General features: G+C 37.8%; 1 protein-coding gene across 1 annotated transcript; it reads right to left on the minus strand.

Annotated features, from left to right (window-relative positions):
- Nucleotides 1-721: 721 nt before the first annotated feature.
- On the minus strand, nucleotides 722-21744 carry THOP1_1 (Thimet oligopeptidase). Its single transcript, XM_051212871.1, has 13 exons — nucleotides 21585-21744; nucleotides 21408-21547; nucleotides 20202-20317; nucleotides 20015-20146; nucleotides 19226-19263; nucleotides 18654-18766; nucleotides 18169-18223; nucleotides 13505-13669; nucleotides 11573-11800; nucleotides 9460-9803; nucleotides 6644-6872; nucleotides 2416-2547; nucleotides 722-1038 (listed from the first exon to the last, which is right to left on the minus strand). The coding sequence occupies exons 2-13, from the start codon at nucleotides 21542-21544 to the stop codon at nucleotides 826-828; spliced, it is 1902 nt and encodes a 633-aa protein (XP_051068794.1). The 5' UTR covers nucleotides 21545-21547; nucleotides 21585-21744; the 3' UTR covers nucleotides 722-825.
- Nucleotides 21745-22257: the final 513 nt, after the last annotated feature.

Here is a 22257-nt window from a genome sequence, read left to right on the forward strand (position 1 = left end):
ACAATTTGGAGGTGAAAATCTTGTATACTATTGAATATGTAAATTGTTCAATACTTCCTTTAATCGATAACCAAATAGCCATCGGCCAACCTAGCCATTCTTTTTAAAATAACACATCAAAGTTGTTAACAACACATTTAATGTTCAAGAAATATGTCGTATGCAGCACTATCGGCAATGTTTTCATTCATTTAGTGAATGAGTGTCGTATTGTAGTATCAACTCCATTAGGCAATGTGTTTCAGACCCTAACTTTCATGAAATCTGCGCTTTCCCTCCAAAATACTGAACTGTGATACATTAGACATATTCGTATCAAACATTTACGGATATCTTTAGGTAGGTAAATTGAAAACTTCACTTAACATGAAGGCGGCCTGCTTGAATATCTGGGCTACCTGTTCCTCCGATCTAGATATTTCATCAAGTTATCTGTTTTATTGTTTGTTTTAGCACATCATTATGTCTATTGTGCACACAATCTATTCAAGCGCGTTTATGAAAAGTATACAACCTATATATAATAATAATACTTATCCACTGAACATTCAGGAAAATACCCGAATATATTGCCCACAACATCATAATTAAGCATTGAAACCGTTGTGCACAATCTCATTCAGAATAGACTAGAATAACAATGAAGATGGAATAACTTCCATAAAAACGACTGCTATTTAGGAGAATCTCGGGAAAAAAAGATATCAGAACTATAGTAATAAAAAGCTGGGAAAAACTTTTATTGAAAATAAGAAACAATAAGGAATCAAATAAAAATAATTAAATCTCTTTACAAAATAAAAGTTGAAAGACAAATGACTTCAATTATGGTAAATTAACATTTAATAATTTGAAGAAAGCATCATCATTTGGTTCACGTCCAAGAAAATCTTTCAACATATCTGCAGCATCTTTAGAACCACCAGGACGGAGAATTTTCTCACGATAATCTCTTCCAACTGATTTACTTAAGCAACCACTATCCATAGCACATTGAAAACGTGATTCAAACATATCAGTGCTGTATACTCTACTCAACTTTAAGTAAAAAGTAAATGTTAGAATAGATTGGATTTGTAGACAAAACCAAAAAACTATAAGTAAACAATATTCTATATACTTTAAAACAAGATGAATAAGTGTGAGTGGCAAGGTTTAGAAGCTAATCATTAGGAAATCAGTATTTATATTTTACTTACGTTCATCGTCTCTTAATTGGCCAAAACAGTTAACACCTCAAGTTTGTTCGACTACATATTTTCAGTTCATCTAGTTGTTTATTTGTAGTCCGTTATCGATAAGTAAATTACGTGAGTTTTTTCAAGACAATACACATGTAGAGAGAGAGAGAGTACATCAGTTGTGTTCTCTTTGTATTTTGATCGGAGCTTGGTGAGAAAAGGCCCCACATGAGGCCTTAAGAGTCAGTATACATGAATTGGCTGAAGAGTGGATACCAGTATTATTTATTGATGCAAGCATAGCAAGAGAACACGTTCACACCAAACACATTCAATTACTTTAAAAATATTTTACATATAAATAGTTGACGAGAGAAAAGAAATCATAGTCTTTGAAATCAATATAGACTAGCTTATGAATAGATTAGTAACCGAATTCTAGATATGTAAGTGTATTCATTTATGATTTTTACATTGATATAAACAATTAGCGTAATTAATTACAAACAATGAGTAGTTAATATTTCAAGCAAAAATGGATAATGGCTAGAAGTGGAAGCCAGGACGCGTGTTTCGTCCCATTTGGGACTCGTCGGCTGGACGAACCTGCAACCGAATTGGTGTTCACTCCGGCACTCGAACCCAGTACCGTTCGCTCCAAACGCCATCGCGTTATCCACTTAACCACTGAGTCCTGAAGCGAACGGTACTGGGTTCGAGTCCCGGAGTGAACATCAACTCTGCGTTGCAGGTTCGTCCAGCTGACGCGTCCCAAATAGGACGAAACGCGCGTCCTGGATACCATTACTAGCCATTATTCATCTTTGCTTAAAAAGCTTGTGACTTGAGACTATATCGAGGCAATTCGCAAGAATGCACATATGCCAAAATGAGACTGATCAATTGCAGTTCTAAATAACAATGGGAAGATACAAGTAAAATAACAACAAGTGAAGTAAATATTTCAGTTATGTTTTATGTTGAGTTTAAGTGTTTTTACTAATTCTCTAGTGAAGTTTGATAACTTTCGACTGATGATACATACTACTTATATCTGTCGACATCAGTAGCATACACCACAGTAGTAAATGGTGTTTGCATTCGAACAACTATACTCAGTACAGAAATGTCAATCCCGATTGTGATTGATTTATTTCCATTAATGATGAATCACGATAGCCATGAGAGAAATTTAGGATTACAAGTACATAAGTGACTGTATTTATTAACTTACTAAATAACTATAGAAACGTGCATCATAACCACAAGTTAAATGAACAAAAGATGCAGGCCAAAAAGTATCTGGTATCGGTTGAATACCCAACCATTTTTTACTTAAATTCGTAAAAGTAACTAGAGGATCATCCTGTGTTTAAAATGCAAAACAAAAAATGAAGTTATAAGAATATGATGTTAATGATAAATAATGATAATAATAATGGTCATTATAGTTTCCAAAGAGAACCAACACACATCAGTCAGTCAGTAACAACGTAGAACTTCGTACATATGTACATCAGTTCGAGTTGCCACACCACATTAGCACAGAGATACAATTGTCGATTCTACTCCCATAGTCGTAGAGGTAGTAAAAGTATAAGCAGTAATCAGAAACATTAAGGTTTCAAGATGTTATTCAATGAGTATAATCGAGTGAAATAAATTGGGAAAGAGAAAAAAAGGAACATGAAGAATTCAGAAGATTAGAATTTGGGAGAACACAAAGAGTGGACGCACTTGCGCCATTGCAAACGATTTCGAGCCATGTCATTCAGGGTCTCTAACCATCGGTTGCTATCATCTCGCGGTCCCCAACCAGCTAGTCTACACCTACCAACATACCTCAGTCTACTGGTCAGTGGCTTCATGGACTTGTGCCATGTTTTGGTCTGGCCGCCTCTAGCTTTCTTCCAACCTACTCCCATACCACTGAACATCGCACGTCGAGGCAGTCGGTCGTTGGGCATACGTAACACGTGTCCCAGCCATCTCAACTGATGAAGTTTCACTACTTCATCAATTGATTTGCCATCCTTACCTAGTACCCGTTTCCTAACAACTACATTACTTACTCGATGGCCCCAGGATATACGAGCAATGTTTCGAAGGCACCTATGGTCAAATACTAGTAACCTACGAATATCCTCTACTCTTACTGGCCATGTTTCACTGCCATAAAGTAGGACGAAACGAACTGCTGCTCAGTAAACCCGTCCTTTGGTTGATAGACGGATATCTCGCCTACGCCATAAATGACGCAAGTTGGTAAAAGCTAGTCGAGCCTTCTGTATCCGTGCTGAGATTTCGTCACACACCAGACCACAAAGGCTGATGAGACTTCCAAGATAAGTGAAGCGGTCGACACACTCAACTACTTCACTTACTGTCATTAGTTCGGGTGTCGATGCAACCCAATCCTGAAGCAACATTCTACATTTCGAGGGAAGAATCGCATCCCGAACATGCTTGTATCGTTGCTTAGAGTGGTCAGAAGACTCTGCATTTTGTCAGCGTCTTCACCAAATAAAACTATGTCATCTGCATATTCCAAGTCAACAAGTGAATCTCCTGGTAGAAGTTCAACCCCTGGAAATTTAGACGAGGAATGTGATATCTCTAAAAGTACGTCGAACACAAAGTTGAACAAGAATGGAGAGAGTGGACAGCCCTGACGAACACCACTTGAGGTAATCAATTCTGATGACAGTTCGCCATAAGCTCTCACTCGACCAGTTGTGTTCGAGTAGAGAGGCTTTATAAGGTTAATGTACTTCTTTGGTACTCCTTTCTGCCATAGGACCTCACGATCAACAGAGTCGAATGCCGCCTTAAGGTCGAGAAATACTACCATTGTGGGGCGTCTGAATGTGTGTCTGTGTTCTAGAACCTGACGTAGTGTGAATATCTGGTCTATACAACCACGTCCATGTCGAAAACCAGCCTGATTTTCTCTAGTCTGCTCTTCACGAGCTTTAGTTAGGCGTCGAAGTATTATTAAAGCTAATATTTTAGACACTATATTAGTCAAACTGATTCCTCTGTGATTGTCACAAGAGGACTTTTGTCCTTTCTTATAGACTGGCACAATCAGTGATTGAGACCAGTCAGATGGGATTACGTCCAGTTCCCAAATTCTACCTAAGACCTCGGTTAATCTCATTGCTAATACTGGACCACCATCCTTAAAAATCTCAGGAGTAAACCTGTCAGGGCCTGCTGCTCTCCCTCGCTTCAGATTTCCTATGGCTTTTTCAAATTCGTAAAGGGACGGAGGACCTACATTAGCCTGCCATTCAGGTTGACTAGAGATCGTGGGAAACCGAAGTGTGGCTGAAGGCCAGTTGAACTGATCCCTGAAGTGTTCTGCCCATCGATCCAATCTCCTGGATTGAGAATGAATAATATGTCCATCTTTTTCTGAGATTGTTTCGCTAACGGTCGCGTTCCTAATTCCGGTTTCCTTAACGAGTCTGAACAATTGTCTGCTATTACCTATTGCCGTTGCCTTTTCCATCTCTCTTGCTTTCGCTACCCACCACTGTTCACGATCATTGCGTAGACTTCTTGTCAGCTTGCGCTTAAGCTGACTCCGCTCTTCATTATGTTCAGAGCCAGGTGGAATGAGTTTTCGAGCATCTATCAGTGCGATAGATGCTGCTGAGACCCAGTGTTTCTCCCTAACTTTACGGTTTACCTTACGAGCAGATATCACTGCTGTTTCCACAGCTTTTCGGATATCATTCCATGCTGCATCGGGGTGGACATCACATACATGGCTGCCAAACTTTTCCTAGTTGTTCCTGAAATATACTCTTAGCTTGACTATCATTAAGTAGGCCCCTAAGAGGTTTCCTTACAGCGTCTTTCCTACGTCCAGTAAGACGCAAGCAAATACGCGCTCGCACTAGAGCATGATCTGAATCTAAGCATGTGCTCCAGAATGAGCGACAGTCTTCTATCGAGCCCCTCCATCGGTGGCTGATAGCGATGTAATCTATTTGGGTCCAACGTTGGGACGAATTAGGGGGTCGCCATGTTAAAAGATGTTTTTCCTTATGCTTAAAGTTAGTATTGGCAAGGAACAGGCGGTTATCTGAGCATAGCTGCAACAGACGGTCGCCATTATCTGTTCTTTCAGCCACGACACCATGAAATCCATCCATGTGTCTTTCCCTTTCTCTTAGTTTACCTACTTGAGCATTAAAGTCACCGGCCACTATTACTATATCAGAGCGCCTAGCTTTTCGGAGGAGGTTGGAAAGCTTTCTGTAAAACTCATCTTTTACATCATCTGCGCTGAAGTCAGTTGGAGACGACGACGAGTGTCCCTATCTTTTCGGATCCTTACTGTTCCATTCAGTCGGACAGAGCACAAACGACTGTTTACTGGGATCCAGTCTAAGAGAGCTAGTTCTGCTCTGAATCGATTTGGTTCTTTATTTTGACATGGTGAGGTCAAATGAATAATGCTACTCAGATCCTGTATGCGCGTTTCGGAGACGCAGTACACATCGATGGCACGAGATTCTAGAGTCCTAGCTAAGGAAGTCTGTTGTCCTATTTGGCAAAGTGTTTGGACATTATAAGCTCCAACATGAAGTTTAGAGCGTGGTTTCAGGAGACCAGGAAAAGCGTTCCACGTACTCGAATCATTTGCCCTAGCGGTGCAAAGTGATAAAAGGACGTGAGAAGGGTTAGTCGGGGAAATAAGAGTGGTATTAGGAGGTGTAGGAAGGATTTGAATGTAACCGACTCGGTCTTGTGTGCTGTTACGAGTATGAGGGCTGATATCACTTCCCGGCTGACCACACCGTGGAAGGGTATTTCTTGAGGAACCTGAAAAGGAAGTCGAATTAATGTCGGCCTTAACGACCCGGGAGCGTGACCGCAGAACCCGAGGGACAACTGCTTGAGGCCGGTCGCGCACGGCCTTTTCGTCGAAGGTTTGTAATGTGTTAGCTTCGTTCTTCAAAGGGCCTTACCGCCAGAGACGGAAATCCGTGAGGTAAGGTGAGGTGTGACATTTTTAGGGTCGACCTTAGCTAACCCCACCCCACCTTGTGGGAAGGCAGCATCGCTGCAGATGCTGGTCGTCCGAGGGAAACACCTTACTGCTGTCACACCCCTCTACAGTCAGCAGTACGACTTCGTCCTCAGACCTTGAGTTGCTGCTTTTAGTCTTACCGTTCATCAATCGACTTGCCTAGTGTGGTAGAACCTACAGAAACATGTTCCAGCCAATATAGCTCGGTTGGGTCATCACGATAGGCAAGCCCGACCACAGCGTCAAGGTAGCAGCTACGGTCGGGAACACACATCAAATGAAAAAGAGGATTCCATTGGGGAAATGGTGGAGTTGGTTGATCAAAACATTTCGACAAGTGATTAGTGTGTCCAGGGAAAAGCCAGAAAACGAACATCAAGAACCTGTTATTTTCTTTACCCAAAAGCATCAAACTCACTTCCCAGTTCGTTGTATGAATGGCTTGATCGAATGAGGCTAAAAGTATTTGTCGAGAATAAAATAGACCAGCATTTGCTATACGTGAATTAATTAGACTAGCTAATAAATCTTTTGGAATTGGATCATCATTTGTACCAAGTAGCGCTTTCAGTCCGTCAACATTCCATACCCAATTTTCCAGCATTTGTGATGGACACTCAACAAAATCTGTTTCTACAGCTGTACCACTTCAGAGATAAAAAAAACAACAACAAGTAAATAAGAACAAATGTTATCAACATAATAAATGGATAGTAAAGAGCAGTGAAATCTTGAACGCCCGTGTCACCTTCCTATTTGAGACTCGTCGTGGCTCAATCTACATTCATTACAGTATATCGATGGTCACATTGGGGCACACACCCAGTATGTTCTACTCAAAACGCCAAAATTGCTATTCCATGAGCTAGTGAGTTTGCATAACCATTAATGGTAAGGGTTTAGAATTATCTCGTTCTTGATATTCACTACTGCTAACAACAACGCATCGAGTCCATAAGACTTACGACAAAGTGGTTATATCGAGATAGTCTACACACGATACACATATGTCAACAACGACTGATCAAAATTCAGTCAACAATATCAACAACGGGATAACTTAAGTCTTTATTCATCATGGTGTAAATGTTATCAATGCTTTGTCTCTAGTTCAAAATCCAATATTCAAGGGGTATACACCTTCACACAATCTGATGTCTAATTAGGATTAAAAATCCTCATTGGATTCTACTATACAGAGTAAGTCTATCTCCGTCGACCCTTAAGTAATCTCGTCAATGAATAAAACATCTTGATGAGTCTAAATGAGTTTAGAAATAGTGTAGTGAATGAACACTCAGATGGGGATAACCAATTTATTTTTTAATGCACGGTCACACAGTGGTTTAACAAAATGTGAAAATCATATATGATTTGCACATCATCTCTGAATCGTCTATTACAAGCTTCACCGTCCCTTCATTCTCGTTGTTATCTTGATTACTTTCAATTTCCTTCTCTCTCCTCTGCATTCTAATCTTCTCAACTTTCTGTTCGCAGACATTTCACTTTCGACTGGTGTTACATACTAATTATATCGGCAAACATAAGTAGCATACACCACAACACCATATCCTTATATGTAATCTTTCTTTTATATATTACTACCATTGAAGTAATTACTTCTATAAATTTGGTGGTCATCTTGTTGAGCTAATTATGTGTGGTAATTTTGAAAGATGCATATACGTACCTGGTCTTACGTTGTAGCTGACTGAATGACATCTCATTGCTATACACCTGAAGGGGACTAACTGCTTTAAATGAAGAACAGTTTTATGATACTGAAAAGTTTCTAGAAAAACACTAGAATTAATTACAGTAACGACAGATGAAGTAAAACCTTAAAAGTCCTTGATCCGACTTCGTAATAAATTGTAGGTGAATAGTGAGGAAGATGCAAGTGGTTGTTTCATACTTCACAAGGCTTTGAACGCTTCCCTAAAATGCTAGCCGAGCATAAGGCAGAGAGCGTGACGGAGATCTTTTACATTCCATTTCCAGATCAAACCGTAGCTGTAAAGACAAAAGGGCAAGGTTTCGGAATAAAAAGTCACAAAACAGACTTTCAATTAAGCGAAACAGTATCTCATAAAAAGTAGCTTCAGTATTTTGTCATCCCTTCTCTATTCCACTCTTCATACAATTTACATTAACACAACTTTTAAAACATTGTGTAGAAATTGTCATGGATGAATTCTTAGGTTTATAGTATCCTTGGTTACTCGCAAATTCAAACGCCTTTATGTTTACGGAATTAATTTTTCGTAACCCTGAGTCTTCCCTGGTAATCAACCTTTGAGCTATTTTATAGGGTAAGATGGTGATGTAACAAGTTTATATTCTTTCCATATGATCTTTATTTACAACTATCAATTGATGTCTGTCGGTGATTCCATTCTATCGATCACTATTAGTTTTCATGTATAAGTGCGTTGACAAGTATACGTGTGACCAGATTGTTTGAAATGCATAACACAAATGCATTACATTTTTCCAAATCAACTCCATCTGTTCATTGTTTTAACTAAATTAACAAACAGGATTGATTTCTCTAAATAAATAATTAATTTTATATTGGAGGACAATTTCGTAAAGAAACATTAGCCTGTTGAGTAAGAGAATCCCAAAACGAAGTTCAGTAGCAAAAGAAATATGTCGATGAAACTACGTTGCAAGAAAACAAAAATACTACATATATATTTGAAGTCGGTTTTATTGTATCAACCATATTGAAAATGATGTTTAGAAAGGGAGGTCAAGTATAAATAACTAATTAATTAGTTATCTACGAAAAATAATTCGTTACAGATTGTTAATCGAACAACTGAATAAACATCGATAACGTGATAAAACACTGAAATATGAACATTGTGTGAAACGTAGCGTCGTAGGTACATATTAAAGCATACGGTTTCCGACTACCACAATGAATCGCTCTACCCAATGTCAATATTTACGACATAATTCAACTGATTCACCAAGTACATAATAATTTGGGAGGCTTCGAAAAACACTCTATGAGTGAGGGTCATAGATTCTAAGCTCATTTGTCAAAATTGAGTAATTGTAGAGTGGTTCGAACCAGTGGCTTAGTGGCTGAAAGTCGAGCGTTTTAATTGCTGAGCCACCATTCCGCTTGATTACAAAAACTATAGACCAGGAATAAATGAATTTCACGTATATTTAACCAAAATTTACTCTTCATTTCAATCTCTAGAAACATTTACTTACCTAAATAAAGCTGTTTCAGTATGTGAACATACATGGTGCATAAGATGACCAAATTCATGGAAGAAAGTCACAACTTCATGATGAAATAGAAAGCATTGGTCAGTTTCTTTATCTGGTGCAGTGAAATTAGTAACCATTGCTGATATATCCAATTGACGTTCAGAGGTTACCAATGATGGGGAATGACTATGTTCATCCACTGTAATATTATTGGAGTTCATCAATCTACGGCATCCTGGTTGTAAACCGAATACAGCTGCATGTCCATATTTACCTTCACGTGGATGCAGGTCAAGATAGAAATAACCTAACAAACTATCAGATTGAGAATCACTCACTGAATACTACAACGAAAAATTATACAGACAAACAGAGAGAAAGATTCACAGTTAATTACAAAACTAAATGGTTTTTAAGTTTTTAATAACATTTAAAAATAGTTTACATCAAGGACTGACTTTAGTTAAACAACTGTTGAAGACTTAGAAGCACTAAATAACCATTTCATACCAGTAAGAAAGTTGTCAGTAGTATGCATCTACAACACCATTGGGGATTGAACACAGAATTCCCAGGACTAGTGGTGGGAAATTAACATTTAGACCACTGAGTTCGCATCTAGCAGTTTACATTTCTAACTCAAACCAATATATGATATTGAGCAACCATCATCAGTGGTGGATAACTGCCCCACTTCTGATACCGTTAGACTCCACCAGTCACGACTCATCACTAGAATTATCTCTCGAATGATTACACGATTCAGATGAATCAATAGAAGGAGTTAGCTCACCTGGACAGATATCACTTGTACATACTTATGGAAAATTAAGACAGTGTATATAGTATTTCACATAAATTGAATGTCTTTTTCGTTCCAAGATAAACGAATTCTCAACCTATAAACACAAATATGGCATGTTCATACTGTTTATGAGAACTATTGACACTACGAATCGATTGAATTGCACTTGAATAGTCAGTAGTTTGACATAAGCTTTACAAACTGTGTTTAGCCCTCATACAACAAATTAGATAGAAATAATGCTTAGTAATATAAATCGCTAGTACTCAACAGGGAAACACTCAAGGTACATTAAATTCATAGATGAAGGTAACAATTGAATTGACTGATGACCAAGGCATAGACCTTACATAATTCAATATGTGCGTATATATCATCAACTACAAAAGTATATAATCGAGTTTCTGAAATTCATTACTCAACAAATATATCGATGTAGCAGTAGGGATACTATCATTAACCGCGTACAGATTTGTGTGCTTGGCTTCGAGACACACTTCAAGTGACGGCTATCAATGCTATTTCGTTGACGAAACCGAAGTAGTCATGGTGAGGTTCAAACGTGCAACTTAGTGGCTAAACGTCGAACACCGAAACCGAGAGTCACTGCTCCGTCTACACAGTCTGAAGGATATCCATAATAATAATAATATAAGCGTTACCTTGAACAAGTGTGCATAGCGATGGGTTGATCAGTTGAGTGCTGTTCTATGTAACCAGAGTGATTTTTACTTCCTGGTTGCTAACACTGTGATTTTGACGACCTAGGGGCGCAACCACAATGCCCAAATGACAAGTGTTCGAGGCCGACCACACAAGGCCTATTTGGGGGTAGTTCTTAATGTGTTAGCTCCGTGCAGAACTTACCACTGATGACAGAAATCCGTAGGACAAGCTGATCTATATTTTCAGAGCCTACACTTTCTAATACTTTTAGTCCGTTATCGGAAAGCAGCATCGCTGAAAATGCTAGTTGTTTGAGAGAATCACCAACTTACTGCCGTCACATACCAGTACACTTAGTACAACGATATCGCTCTCAGACTTGCTCTCAGTTCTTGCTTTTAACTATACTATATTCTCCAAGCGACCTTCCTGATATTGTAGAACCTAAATGGATCATTTTCCCAGCTAATATAGCTCCACTGTGTTATCACTATGTAAAATCTAATCACAATGTAATAAGTCTCAATCCCACACTCAACTACTTCAGTTTGGGAAGTCGAGCACTATACCGCTAGCTCTAGAAATAAAACAATACAGTCTTGACCAAACTGAAGAATCAATATACCAAATTTGTAAACTAACCATTTCTACCTCTTCGTGCCAAACTTCTGCATTCGAAACACGCTCAAATCTTAAACCAAGCAGTTGTTGATACAATCGCAATATACCTGATTTTACAGTGGCCAATGGAAAATATTTCTTTAGAGCCACTTCATCGACGGAATAATCTCGTTCTTTAACCATATTCATATAATATCGTGTGTCCCATGGATTTAGGCAATTATTAAACGTATATCCTAAACGGTCACACTGGAAGAGAGAAACAAACTACGTATATACATTAAATGAAGGTTGGAGAGAAGAATACAACTGAAAAGGATCTTCATTATGGTCCGAAAATACCACGTGAGTAGAATCGATTAAAAATCAAGGGCACCGAAATTAATTGTTTTAACCTAGTTTATAACTCCTCAGTGATTCGAACCCATAAACGCACAAGTAAACGGACCCATGATAATCAAATTTATGCAGCAAGTATGCTACCTTAGTCATATTCATGTACACATGACATTATTTACAAAAATATCAGTTAGTCAATTACTATTAAAACGAATAATATGGATCACTGTACGTTGTAAACCGGGAAGCATTGGATATTTATTTATAACCTAGCAGGGGACTGCTACTCAATGGAAGTACGCATCCACGAACCTACTGTGGATTAACAATCTACACAACACACTATGACAACAATCATCATGCGATTACTGATGACCAACAAATGCCCAGAGTTCTAGTGAGAAGCCGTGACCTGTAGAGTTTAATCACGTTAAGCATGAGACTGGAACATCGAGTGACAAGTAGAATGAAACGGCCGAAGTTGGATGGTCTCAATAGTAATTCAGTGTGCGGAAAAAAATTGCTTGAACAAATTTCGTCGAATATTCCTTGGCCTTTAACTCCTCTAATTCGATGTTGTGGGATGGTTTAGTTAATCGCTGCTGATTGATTATACCTCCTGCCTTCAGGCATATCATTTTTAAGTGTTTCGTATGGTTCAGAGACATTATTACCGAACATACTAGATGAAATGTACGTGTTCGTCTCGATAGGTGATTTAAAAACCCCAAGGAATTTAGCATGTAAATTGGTCATGATGTGCTCTTTAAAGTAAACTTCTTTGCACAGCAGAACCGACCATCAATCTTATTCAGCGAATTGGGAAGATATCGGAATAATGAGCCAATCACTGGTGGTTTAGCATTGATCGGTCCTCATACTGAAAATTGAAATGATTTGTAAAGTAAGGGGATGTATGGGTCTTAACCTGAATAAGTTTGGGCAATTGTTCAAACATGACGAAGATAAAAATCTACACATACAAAAACAGGCAAAAGCAAGGGACAAACTCACAGACTTGTCTTCAGAAAACCAAACAACTGGTCCACTACAAAAGATGACTTGATACAATATCCAGATCGGGGGCACCAACATTAAGTTCTTCGAAACACTGTACTCGGACAAAGCGCAAAAACCCCACGGAGAGTAATAGGGAAGAAGACGATAATAGTTAGGAGGAATAATTTGTTTGGTAGTTCACAGAGGTGAACAAGTATAGGACTGGAAGGTTCGTGGTTATTTAGGGGATGTGAAGCTCTGTATCAATTGAGTACTGGCTTGCCAAGAATTGGTGTGGACGCTTGATCCGGTGCCTTTATTTTACTATATATATATATATATATATATATATATTATATATATTAATATCCCTAGTATGAATGCCTATTAATCAATGCATTCAACTCTACAACAGATTTGTTTCGCAGAACACTAGCTTAGTATTCCCAACTTTGTTTACTGCGGTCTAGACATGCTAGGATCGAATGTATCTTACTCTTAAGTAACTTCACAGCTAAGTCGTGATCAAAACACATTTTAATAACTACAATTACAAGAGAAATAATTTACCAATGTAGAGAGCAAAAGCACTTTTTGTCCATAGAATAATCTTACCTCTTCTTTTTTCAATTCCAGTAAGCGAGTAATCTCCTTCAGTCGGAGTTTTTCGAGTTTATTACCAAGATTATTTAAAAATTCGCTAATATTCGCAGAAGTTTTAGTCGTATATAAGTCAAGCATAAAATCTGCATGTGTAGAAAAACCGAGAACTGTTGCACGCTAAAACGTAAGGACATAATATGAGGGAATGATAATCACAAGGATTCAGAAATGAAAGAAACATTTAAAAATATATGTGTGAAAAGCCATCAAGTATTTTAAATTCTTTTTATGAAACTGAGAAATTATCACAAATCTATGTAATACAGAGATGGAAGAGGGAGTCAATGCTATAAGAAAGAGCACAGAATGCCAGTGCAAAAAGACTGTCTTTCAGCCAGATAACTGACTATTTCCCGATGATAATACTTACCACTTAAAGGAAATTCATCACTGACGCTCATTCTGGAGTACCTGCTTGGACTCCGACCATGCCCTAATACGGGCACGCATCTGCTTGCGCCTCACTGGACGCAAAACAGCCACATTAAAAAGACCCATTAGAACTGAGTTGAGTAACGAGAAAACCAAAAGTAGGTCCCAGGAACAACTGAGGTCACACTTAGGTAGTTCTGAGAACGAGGCTGACCCAGATGTTGCTTGGAAAGACATACAAGCAGCTGTGGAAACAGCAGTGATATCTATTAAGGACTTAAACCACAGAGTTACAAAGAACCAGTGGATTTATTCCAAGTATATCACACTGATGGATCCTCGCAAACTCGTCCCATCAGGTTCCGAACATGATGAAGAGCGACAACAAATCAGATCTAGGTTAAGCAAAAGTCTAAGAAACGACCGTGAGCAGTGGTGGGCAACGAAAGCAAAAGAGATGAAAAAGGCGGCGACTATAGGGAACACAAGACAGCTTTATAGACTAATAAAAGAAACTGGAACTAATAAGTCAAGTGTGAGATTATTTCGGAAAAAGACGATACTCTCATCTACTCCCAGTCCAGACGTTTAGAAAGATCGGCGGAACACATTAAAAAGCAGTTCAGCTGGCCTCCAGCTACTCTACAACTACCCATCATTCCCAGACAGTGTGAATGGAACATTGAAGTAGGTCCCCCAACTCTAGCAGAAGTTCAAAAGGCTATAGTTAATCTGAAACGAGGAAGGGCAGCTGGTTCAGATGGATTGACTCCAGAGGTCTTTAAGGATGGTGGTCCAATTTTAGCGATTAGGTTGACTAATATTTTAGCTAAGATCTGGGAGTTAGACGTTATTCCATCTGACTGGTCGCAATCACTTATCGTCCCAATATATAAGAGGGGGTCAAAATCATCTTGTGACAACCACAGAGGGATTAGTTTAACTAATATAATATCTAAAATACTAGCCTCGATAATTATCAGACGCCTAACTAAGACTCGTGAACTGCAAACACGAGAGAACCGAGCTGGCTTCAGACCTGGTCGTGGCTGCATCGACCACATATTCACCATTCGTCAGATTCTAGAACACAGGCATACTTATCGACGTCCGACAATGGTCTCTCTTGACTTAAAAGCAGCATTTGACTGGGTAGACCGCGAGATTCTGTGGTAGTGTCTGTCATTGAAAGGCGTACCCCAGAAGTACATAAACCTTGCAAAGGCTCTTTACTCGAACACTACTAGCCGAGTCAGAGCTTATGAGGAACTGATTTCGCAACCTCAAGTGGTGTTCGTCAAGGCTGTCCACTTTCTCCATTTCTGTTTAACTTCATCATAGACCTACTGATGGAAATAACATTCTCGTCTACTGAATTCTCGGGTATTGATCTCCTACCAGGAGGTTCACTTATCGACTTAGAATACGCAGATGACATAGTCCCGTTTGATGAAGACGCTGACAAAATGCAGTCTTTTGGCAGCACTAAGCAACAATGCCAGAATGTTTGGAATGCGCTTCTCTCCCTCTAAATGCAAGTTGTTGCTTCAGGACTGGCCTGCGTCAACACTTGAACTAAGGATAGGGAGTGAAGTAGTCGAACGCGTCGACAACTTCACTTATCTTGGAAGTCTGATCAACCTTAATGGGCTGGTATCGGACGAAATCTTAGCACGGATTCGAAAAGCTCGTTTGGCTTTTGCCAACTTACGTCACCTTTGGCAAAGACGAGATATCCGTCTATCAATAAAAGGACGAGTACACTGCGCGGCAGTCCGTTCTGTCTTATTTTACGGCAGCGAAACATGGCCTTTAAGAGTAGAAGACACCCGTAAGCTACTAGGTATTTGACCACATATGCCTTAGAAATATTACTGGCGTCTGTTGGGATCACCGGGTAAGTAATAGTGAGGTTAGACGCAGGGTATTAGGTAATGATGGTAAATCAGTTGATGAGGCTGTTAATCTTCATCGACTGAGATGGTTGGGCCACGTGTTACGTATGCCTGAACACCGATTACCACGACGTGCAATGCTAACGGGTGTTAGAGATGGTTGGAAGAGAATTAGGGACGGCCAAACCAAAACGTGGCATCAGTGCTTGAAGACACTAACCTCTAGTCTGAGCCATGTTGGTAGGTGCAGACTACTTGGTTGGGGTCCGCGTGACTATCGTAACCCACGGTTGGAGACTCTTGGTGACATGGCTCAGAATCGATCACAATGGCGTAGGTGTATACACTCCCTGTCTTCCCTTAAACTAAAAGATTAAAACCACTTCATATCTTTCTTTCTACTAACTAATTCTTTCTTCCTGTACTGTATCCTTATATGCAATCTTTCTCATATATATTACCACCTTTGACCTAACCACTCCTATGAATCCGGTGTTCATCTTGCTGTGCTAATGAGGTATGGCAACCTGGACCGATGCATATATGTGCCTGGTCCTACGTTGTAGCTGACTGACTGACTGACGCGTTGATATTTATAAGACTCAAACAAGTAACCAAGACATATTAACATACAATTTATTATGGAACACGAACAGAATGACACGTTCCACTTTCTTGATATTGCCATAAAACGTAGGGGAGACGGGACAGTTCGATGTTCGGTTTATCAAAAAGTACTTAGAATGGCCTTTACCTGAATTTCAATAGTTTTTATCAAATCAGTTACAAGAAAGCATTAGTCAAAACAATTTTATAGGGTAGAAAAGATATGTGCCACAAACAAATTAGGAGGAATGATGAACGTTGGAAAATGCCTGAGAGACAACTACTACCCACAGAAATCTATTGACAAAAACTCAAAGAAAACAAGACGGAAGTGATTACAGTCAATAAAAAACCGATATCTATAAGTCTCAACTTCAAAGGTAATGACATCGCAAGCACAATCAGCAGGAGGCTTAATTCTGCATTAGACAGAACTTACTCGGCAACCAAACTATTAATTCTTTATAAAACAACATGTCCAATAACCCAATCAAAGGTCGATAAGCACCCCTTTCATGTTACCGTCAACTGTGTTTATAAGTTTAAGTGTACCTGCCAAAACAGCTACATTGGTTGAACAAAAAAGGACATATGGATTTTCTCGAGAATGTTCCAAAAGGCCTTAGAACAAAAAAGAGAATGATTCTAAACAGTGCAATTACTAAACATCTCTTAGATAAAGGACATCAGGTCGATATCTTGCAATCTTTTAAGGTGATTAGTAAGCAACCAAACTCCAGTCTTCTGAACTTTACTGGGGCCGTTGCTATCAGACGTCAAAAACCTGATTTAGGTGTTCAAAAACTGACGGTTATTAATATCTCCTTGCCTTGAGGACGAATATTCTTTCATTGGATCTTAAAACATTTTTTAAAAACTTTTTCTTGTACTTGCTACACAACTGAGGTTTTTTTCATTTCGACTGTCTTCCAAATTAGTAATCTAATTTTATTAACTGAGCTTTACTCATTTTATTCCTATCAGCGTTTATTCATTGTGTATTCACTTATATTCTAGCCGTTTGAACTCTAGTCACAATCAATGTTGTAGAATGTTCTTTTACGTAAGGTATATATTTACAATATTCAGTCTATTGAATTCATTTACGCTGTTGCTATACTATACTAGTGTGTCTTCAACGTAACTTCCAACTAAACGCTTTCACCTAAGTGATTTAAACCCATTTCGTAATCATATTTTAGATATCCTAGGTTAAAAGCAGCTAACGAGAACGAAATAAACGAAATAAAATAAATTCATGCTATTCTGCTAGAATCTTTTTTCTTGCTTTCTTCAAATTGATAAAGGGAACTATGTGTATGGGATTTATAATTTTTCTTATTAAATCATTTTCATATTTCCCCTTAATTGAAGGAAAACTAACCAATTCGATATAGAGATGCAAACATTTGGATGTAAACTCATTAGTTTAAAGGTCAAGCGCTCATTGTGACGTCTGAAAATCTTGGGGCGACGGAATGTCACTGCCACTGAAGTGTTCCATACTAGAAGGATCCTAGTGTGAACAATGTGTTTGCACTCTTCGCTGGTTACCATGATAAGTGGACTACATCACAATACAGTTTGGTTTGTAGTCTAGTGTGTAAACGTGAATGTCATCGCTACATTATGTTGCAGCAATACCAGTACTGATAATGATAATGATGGGCGAATAGCAACCACTCTCAATCCACTAATGTACATTGAAATTATTTAATTACAGGTACAAATAAAATAACATACTTCTTTTCGTAGTTCCATTAAACGTTTCAATATGGGTGAATTTTCTTTAACACACCTAAAAACATAAATTATAAGTCGAAAATAAATTCAGTCAAAGTGAATTTATAAGAAAATACCTTATACTAATTTATAATTTAGGTTCATAATAAAAGTCAGAAAACCAGACATTTCTAAAATCTCCTTCAACTAACTATTATCTACTGATTCATGAAAGTTGTTTTCATAGACTTGGGCCATATTGTTTGTTGTGGGAGGGTTAGTGACATTACCAAGTAGCGTAAACCGAATTAGTTTGAGCAGGATTCTGACCTCCAACCTAGAGGTTGGAAATTAAGTGTGTTACACAAAACCACTTATTTTAAATGAAACCTAGACGGTGATGGAGCGCATCCATACAAATCCCATTAAACTTCATTTATCAATAATGACGACCAGTACTTTTGATAAGCCTCTAAAGAAAATCAGTAGCCAAACGTTTAATTTACCTCGAATTAAAAGCTGTTTCTAATGTTCTCCTTGTTTCTGGATTAGACGCTTTTTGCATGATCGGGAAGTAGTGTGGATATTTGAGAGATACTTCACGTTTGCCAGAAGGGAGCTATTTTTAATTCATAAGTGCATTGAAAAAGAAATAATAACATATTAGGCAGCACATAAATAATTTGTACAGGAAATTTCGCAATTAATATCATTATTATTATGAAATCGTTGAGATGTGATTCTTATTCTGTGGTTGATAAATTCAAATTTTTATTTTTATTTATTTATTTTAACACATGGATATTGGTACAAGGAGGCACCAAATACATATGCGCCACACAAATCTTTAATGATCAATTTCTTTAAATAATTAACCTAAGACAATTTGTTGTTGACTATCTATATCACACATTACTCAAACTATGTTCGCATTCTCTAACTTGTAATTTCAGTACTGCAGCTCAAAATCAACAATTGAGGCATAACAATCCTCACTGATTACAACATTAGGTTGCATGAAAAAAAGTCAAGAATGTACAACTACAGAATAACATAACGCGTAAAAAAACAGAATCACCTTTTTCAAACCATCAATGAAATCAGCAGGACATCCAGCTAAAAACAAACAAATTAAACTATATCAATTTCCATAAAAAAACGGCACACGAAAATAGATTTACCTGCAACGTTTTACTAGCTACTCCAAAAACCGTTTGTCACAAGAAAATCATTACATCATTTCATCATTGAAGTATGTTTTATCCATCATCGTTCTGCTACTTTAATAACAACACACAAACGAATCGCTAAACCAAACAACACAGAGAAAATGGATCTAAACTGTCATACTTTCTACAACTATTAAAAACAAATACATTGTTTTGTTGATTTCCAAACAAATACCCATTAAACAGAAAAATCAATTGAAAATTGTATGACTGACGAGGCAACAACTTAACGATTTACTCCACCGATACTGGATAATGGACTTGTGGCTAAACTAAAGGCATATTAGAAGGTCGCATTAACAAAAGATATACAAAAACCAGTTTTATCGCCACAAGACGAGTCGCTCAAGGGAACTATCACTGTTGATTATCTCATGAAAGAAAAAATAGCTCTTCAGTTCCAATGCATAACATTCATAACCAATGAAATAAAATAATCAAAAACACGACAAATTCATTAGCGAGCCTGCAATTCTGGTAACTGGATATGTTTATATAACCATCTCCTACCTTTCTAGCCTTAAAACACTGCAAACAATTAACACACAAAGCATAGAATCACCATGGCTTATCATAATTATGTCATTAACATCTTATTCAGTTAATCTAAAACTTTATCATTGTTATTGTTAACATACTCAATTCCTCATCTGTAAACTCTAACAAAGTGTTCTCTTCATTTAGAGCACGTTGGAAATCAATGCACAATTGATTTTCTTCCTTATTCAAGGCTTCTATCAACTTCCTTTTATCGTCATCCAGATGAAGACCTGTTGTTCACAATTACAGTTATTCATAAATATCATACACAAACAAGCAACAAACCATTTCTCCGACCGAGCTGAACTTTTCTATCAACATAACGACGATATTCATCGGGGAATGATGAATCTATATTTTTTTGAACTGAAACAAACTTCTCAAATACGTCCTTTCGCATCCTGGGCAATGAAAATTTAGAAAAATAGTAGTAAGACATGACAGATGGTACTAGTTTAAGTAATTTAAAATTAGAGAGCATTTAGTACATAGAGAGGAAATAAATAATAGCATCATAGGTCGTGTTAAACTGGAATAAACTCCAGGAATCCGATAATATGTTGCGTTTTAAGAACTACAGTTTTATAAAAGGAGGTTAGCCTGATTACGATCGACTGTGATAAGGGTTATATGGTGTTAAAAAGTAGATTACGACTAACAGATAACGGCTGAAAAGTTTGGAATACCTTGTACAATTCAATATCAGTGAGTCGTTTTTACGGCTAAAACAAACATTCCATAAACATCCCAGTAAATTAGGTAGCAATCAATTTAAACGAATTTTCTCTTGATTACTCAAGTCGATGGCAACCAACACGGTTGGCTTTTTGTTTTTCAATATTTTCGCAGTAAGCCCTATTTATCTTACGGCCTCTCAGACCAAGATACAAAAATAGTTTGAATTTTGATGGGAGGCACACGCTTATTTGTTTATGGCTGTGAAACAAGTGGGTTCAAGCAACAAATAAAGTGGAAATAAACGAGAACAAAAAAGAAATAAAAGGGATATTCCGTTATATAATGAAAGGCAATGATAGGAAACCGCGTCAGAATGTTTGATTCTTTGCCTATCATGGAAGGATAGTGAGGACTTCACCCATTTCGTTGCTCTGTATCTCGAATGTCTCTAAGTTGTCTGCTTTTCGCCTAAATAGACGACAAATTTATTGAAACATTTAAATGCCAAATTTCCCGACTCAAGGGAAACTTTTATCCTCTTTGAGGAAATTTCGGGGAAGTCTAAATATAAAATTTTGAGAAAACAGTACAAAACTCTCAAAATTTCCCCAAACTATGGAGAGGATCAACAACCTCGCCGATCACGGTACTTTTGAGGAAACGCCGAAATAGGGAGATTTGGTGGTTAAGTTAAGACATCTGTAGGTTTTTATGCCAGCTACAAATAATTCGTTACGTAGGTTAAGTTGGTGCTTGTTTTTTTTTAAAACAAATATTGTAGAAAAGATTCGAATGAAAAAAGATTTAACTTACTCTAATTCAACTTTCACATCAGAAAGTCTACGAGTGGCATCATAACTGGCGTCTCTTATAGCTTTACAAGCGGAAATATGTTGAAGGAAGTCTATAGCGTTTTTTTCTGTTTGATATCCAGCTTCAAACAGTGACATAAGCTGGAAAAATGTCAGTATATTGAATAATAATATTTACTAGAACAACTGACTTAAAAGAAGCAGGTTCAGATGATCCCACTTTGTCATATACTGAAACGGCATGGCTGATTAAGGTTGATGTTCTCTCAACAATATCATCCACAGTAGCAGACCACTTCAGGAAACAACCAGGGGTAACGAACATACTCAAAATTGTGCCGACCTAAAAAATTAAGATCATCCGTTCGTTCAAACTGTATCCACATCCAAATTCTGATCAGACTCGAATTTATGTATTAATGACTTAGGGCCTATAGACTTCGATAGATACTTCTTAGTAAGCTTTTTAAAGTGTTCAGTCTTCTCTTGAATAAGACAAGTGACGATGTGGGCACCATTTCTTCAGGTAACAGGTTTCAAGAACTGATTACTCGGGGTGTAAACCTGTATTCCACGGAAATTCAGCCTGCCATTAGCGTTGTTACTAGATCGTTTTGTCCTCTGAGTTTCATCGATCTGGTAGGAAGAGGAAGAGAATATATATAAGGCTCAAAATCATTTCCCAGTAATCTAAATATCAAATTCTGATTACCTCATAATCTGCGTTAGGACATAGTGAAGAGGTCTACATTCTCAAGTTGTTTTCTTTACGGTTAATCACAGAGGTGTGGAGTTGCACATACGGCTGCTCTCTCTTTTTTCCAAGACGTCCGAGTAGCCTTTTAATTAGG

Source organism: Schistosoma haematobium, chromosome 3 (assembly GCF_000699445.3).
Source record: "Schistosoma haematobium chromosome 3, whole genome shotgun sequence".
NCBI classification, from domain to species: Eukaryota; Metazoa; Platyhelminthes; class Trematoda; order Strigeidida; family Schistosomatidae; genus Schistosoma; species Schistosoma haematobium.

Bases quoted from the DNA above. Each gene is read 5' to 3' on its own strand.
- THOP1_1 (XM_051212871.1), bottom strand. From the start codon at position 21,544: ATGTCACTGTTTGAAGCTGGATATCAAACAGAAAAAAACGCTATAGAC. The intron at 20,318-21,407 runs GTAAGTTAAATC...TTCATTGCCCAG, and splicing joins GATGTGAAAGTTGAATTAGA to GATGCGAAAGGACGTATTTG. The intron at 11,801-13,504 runs GTAAGATTATTC...TCTCTCTTCCAG, and splicing joins TGGAATTGAAAAAAGAAGAG to TGTGACCGTTTAGGATATAC.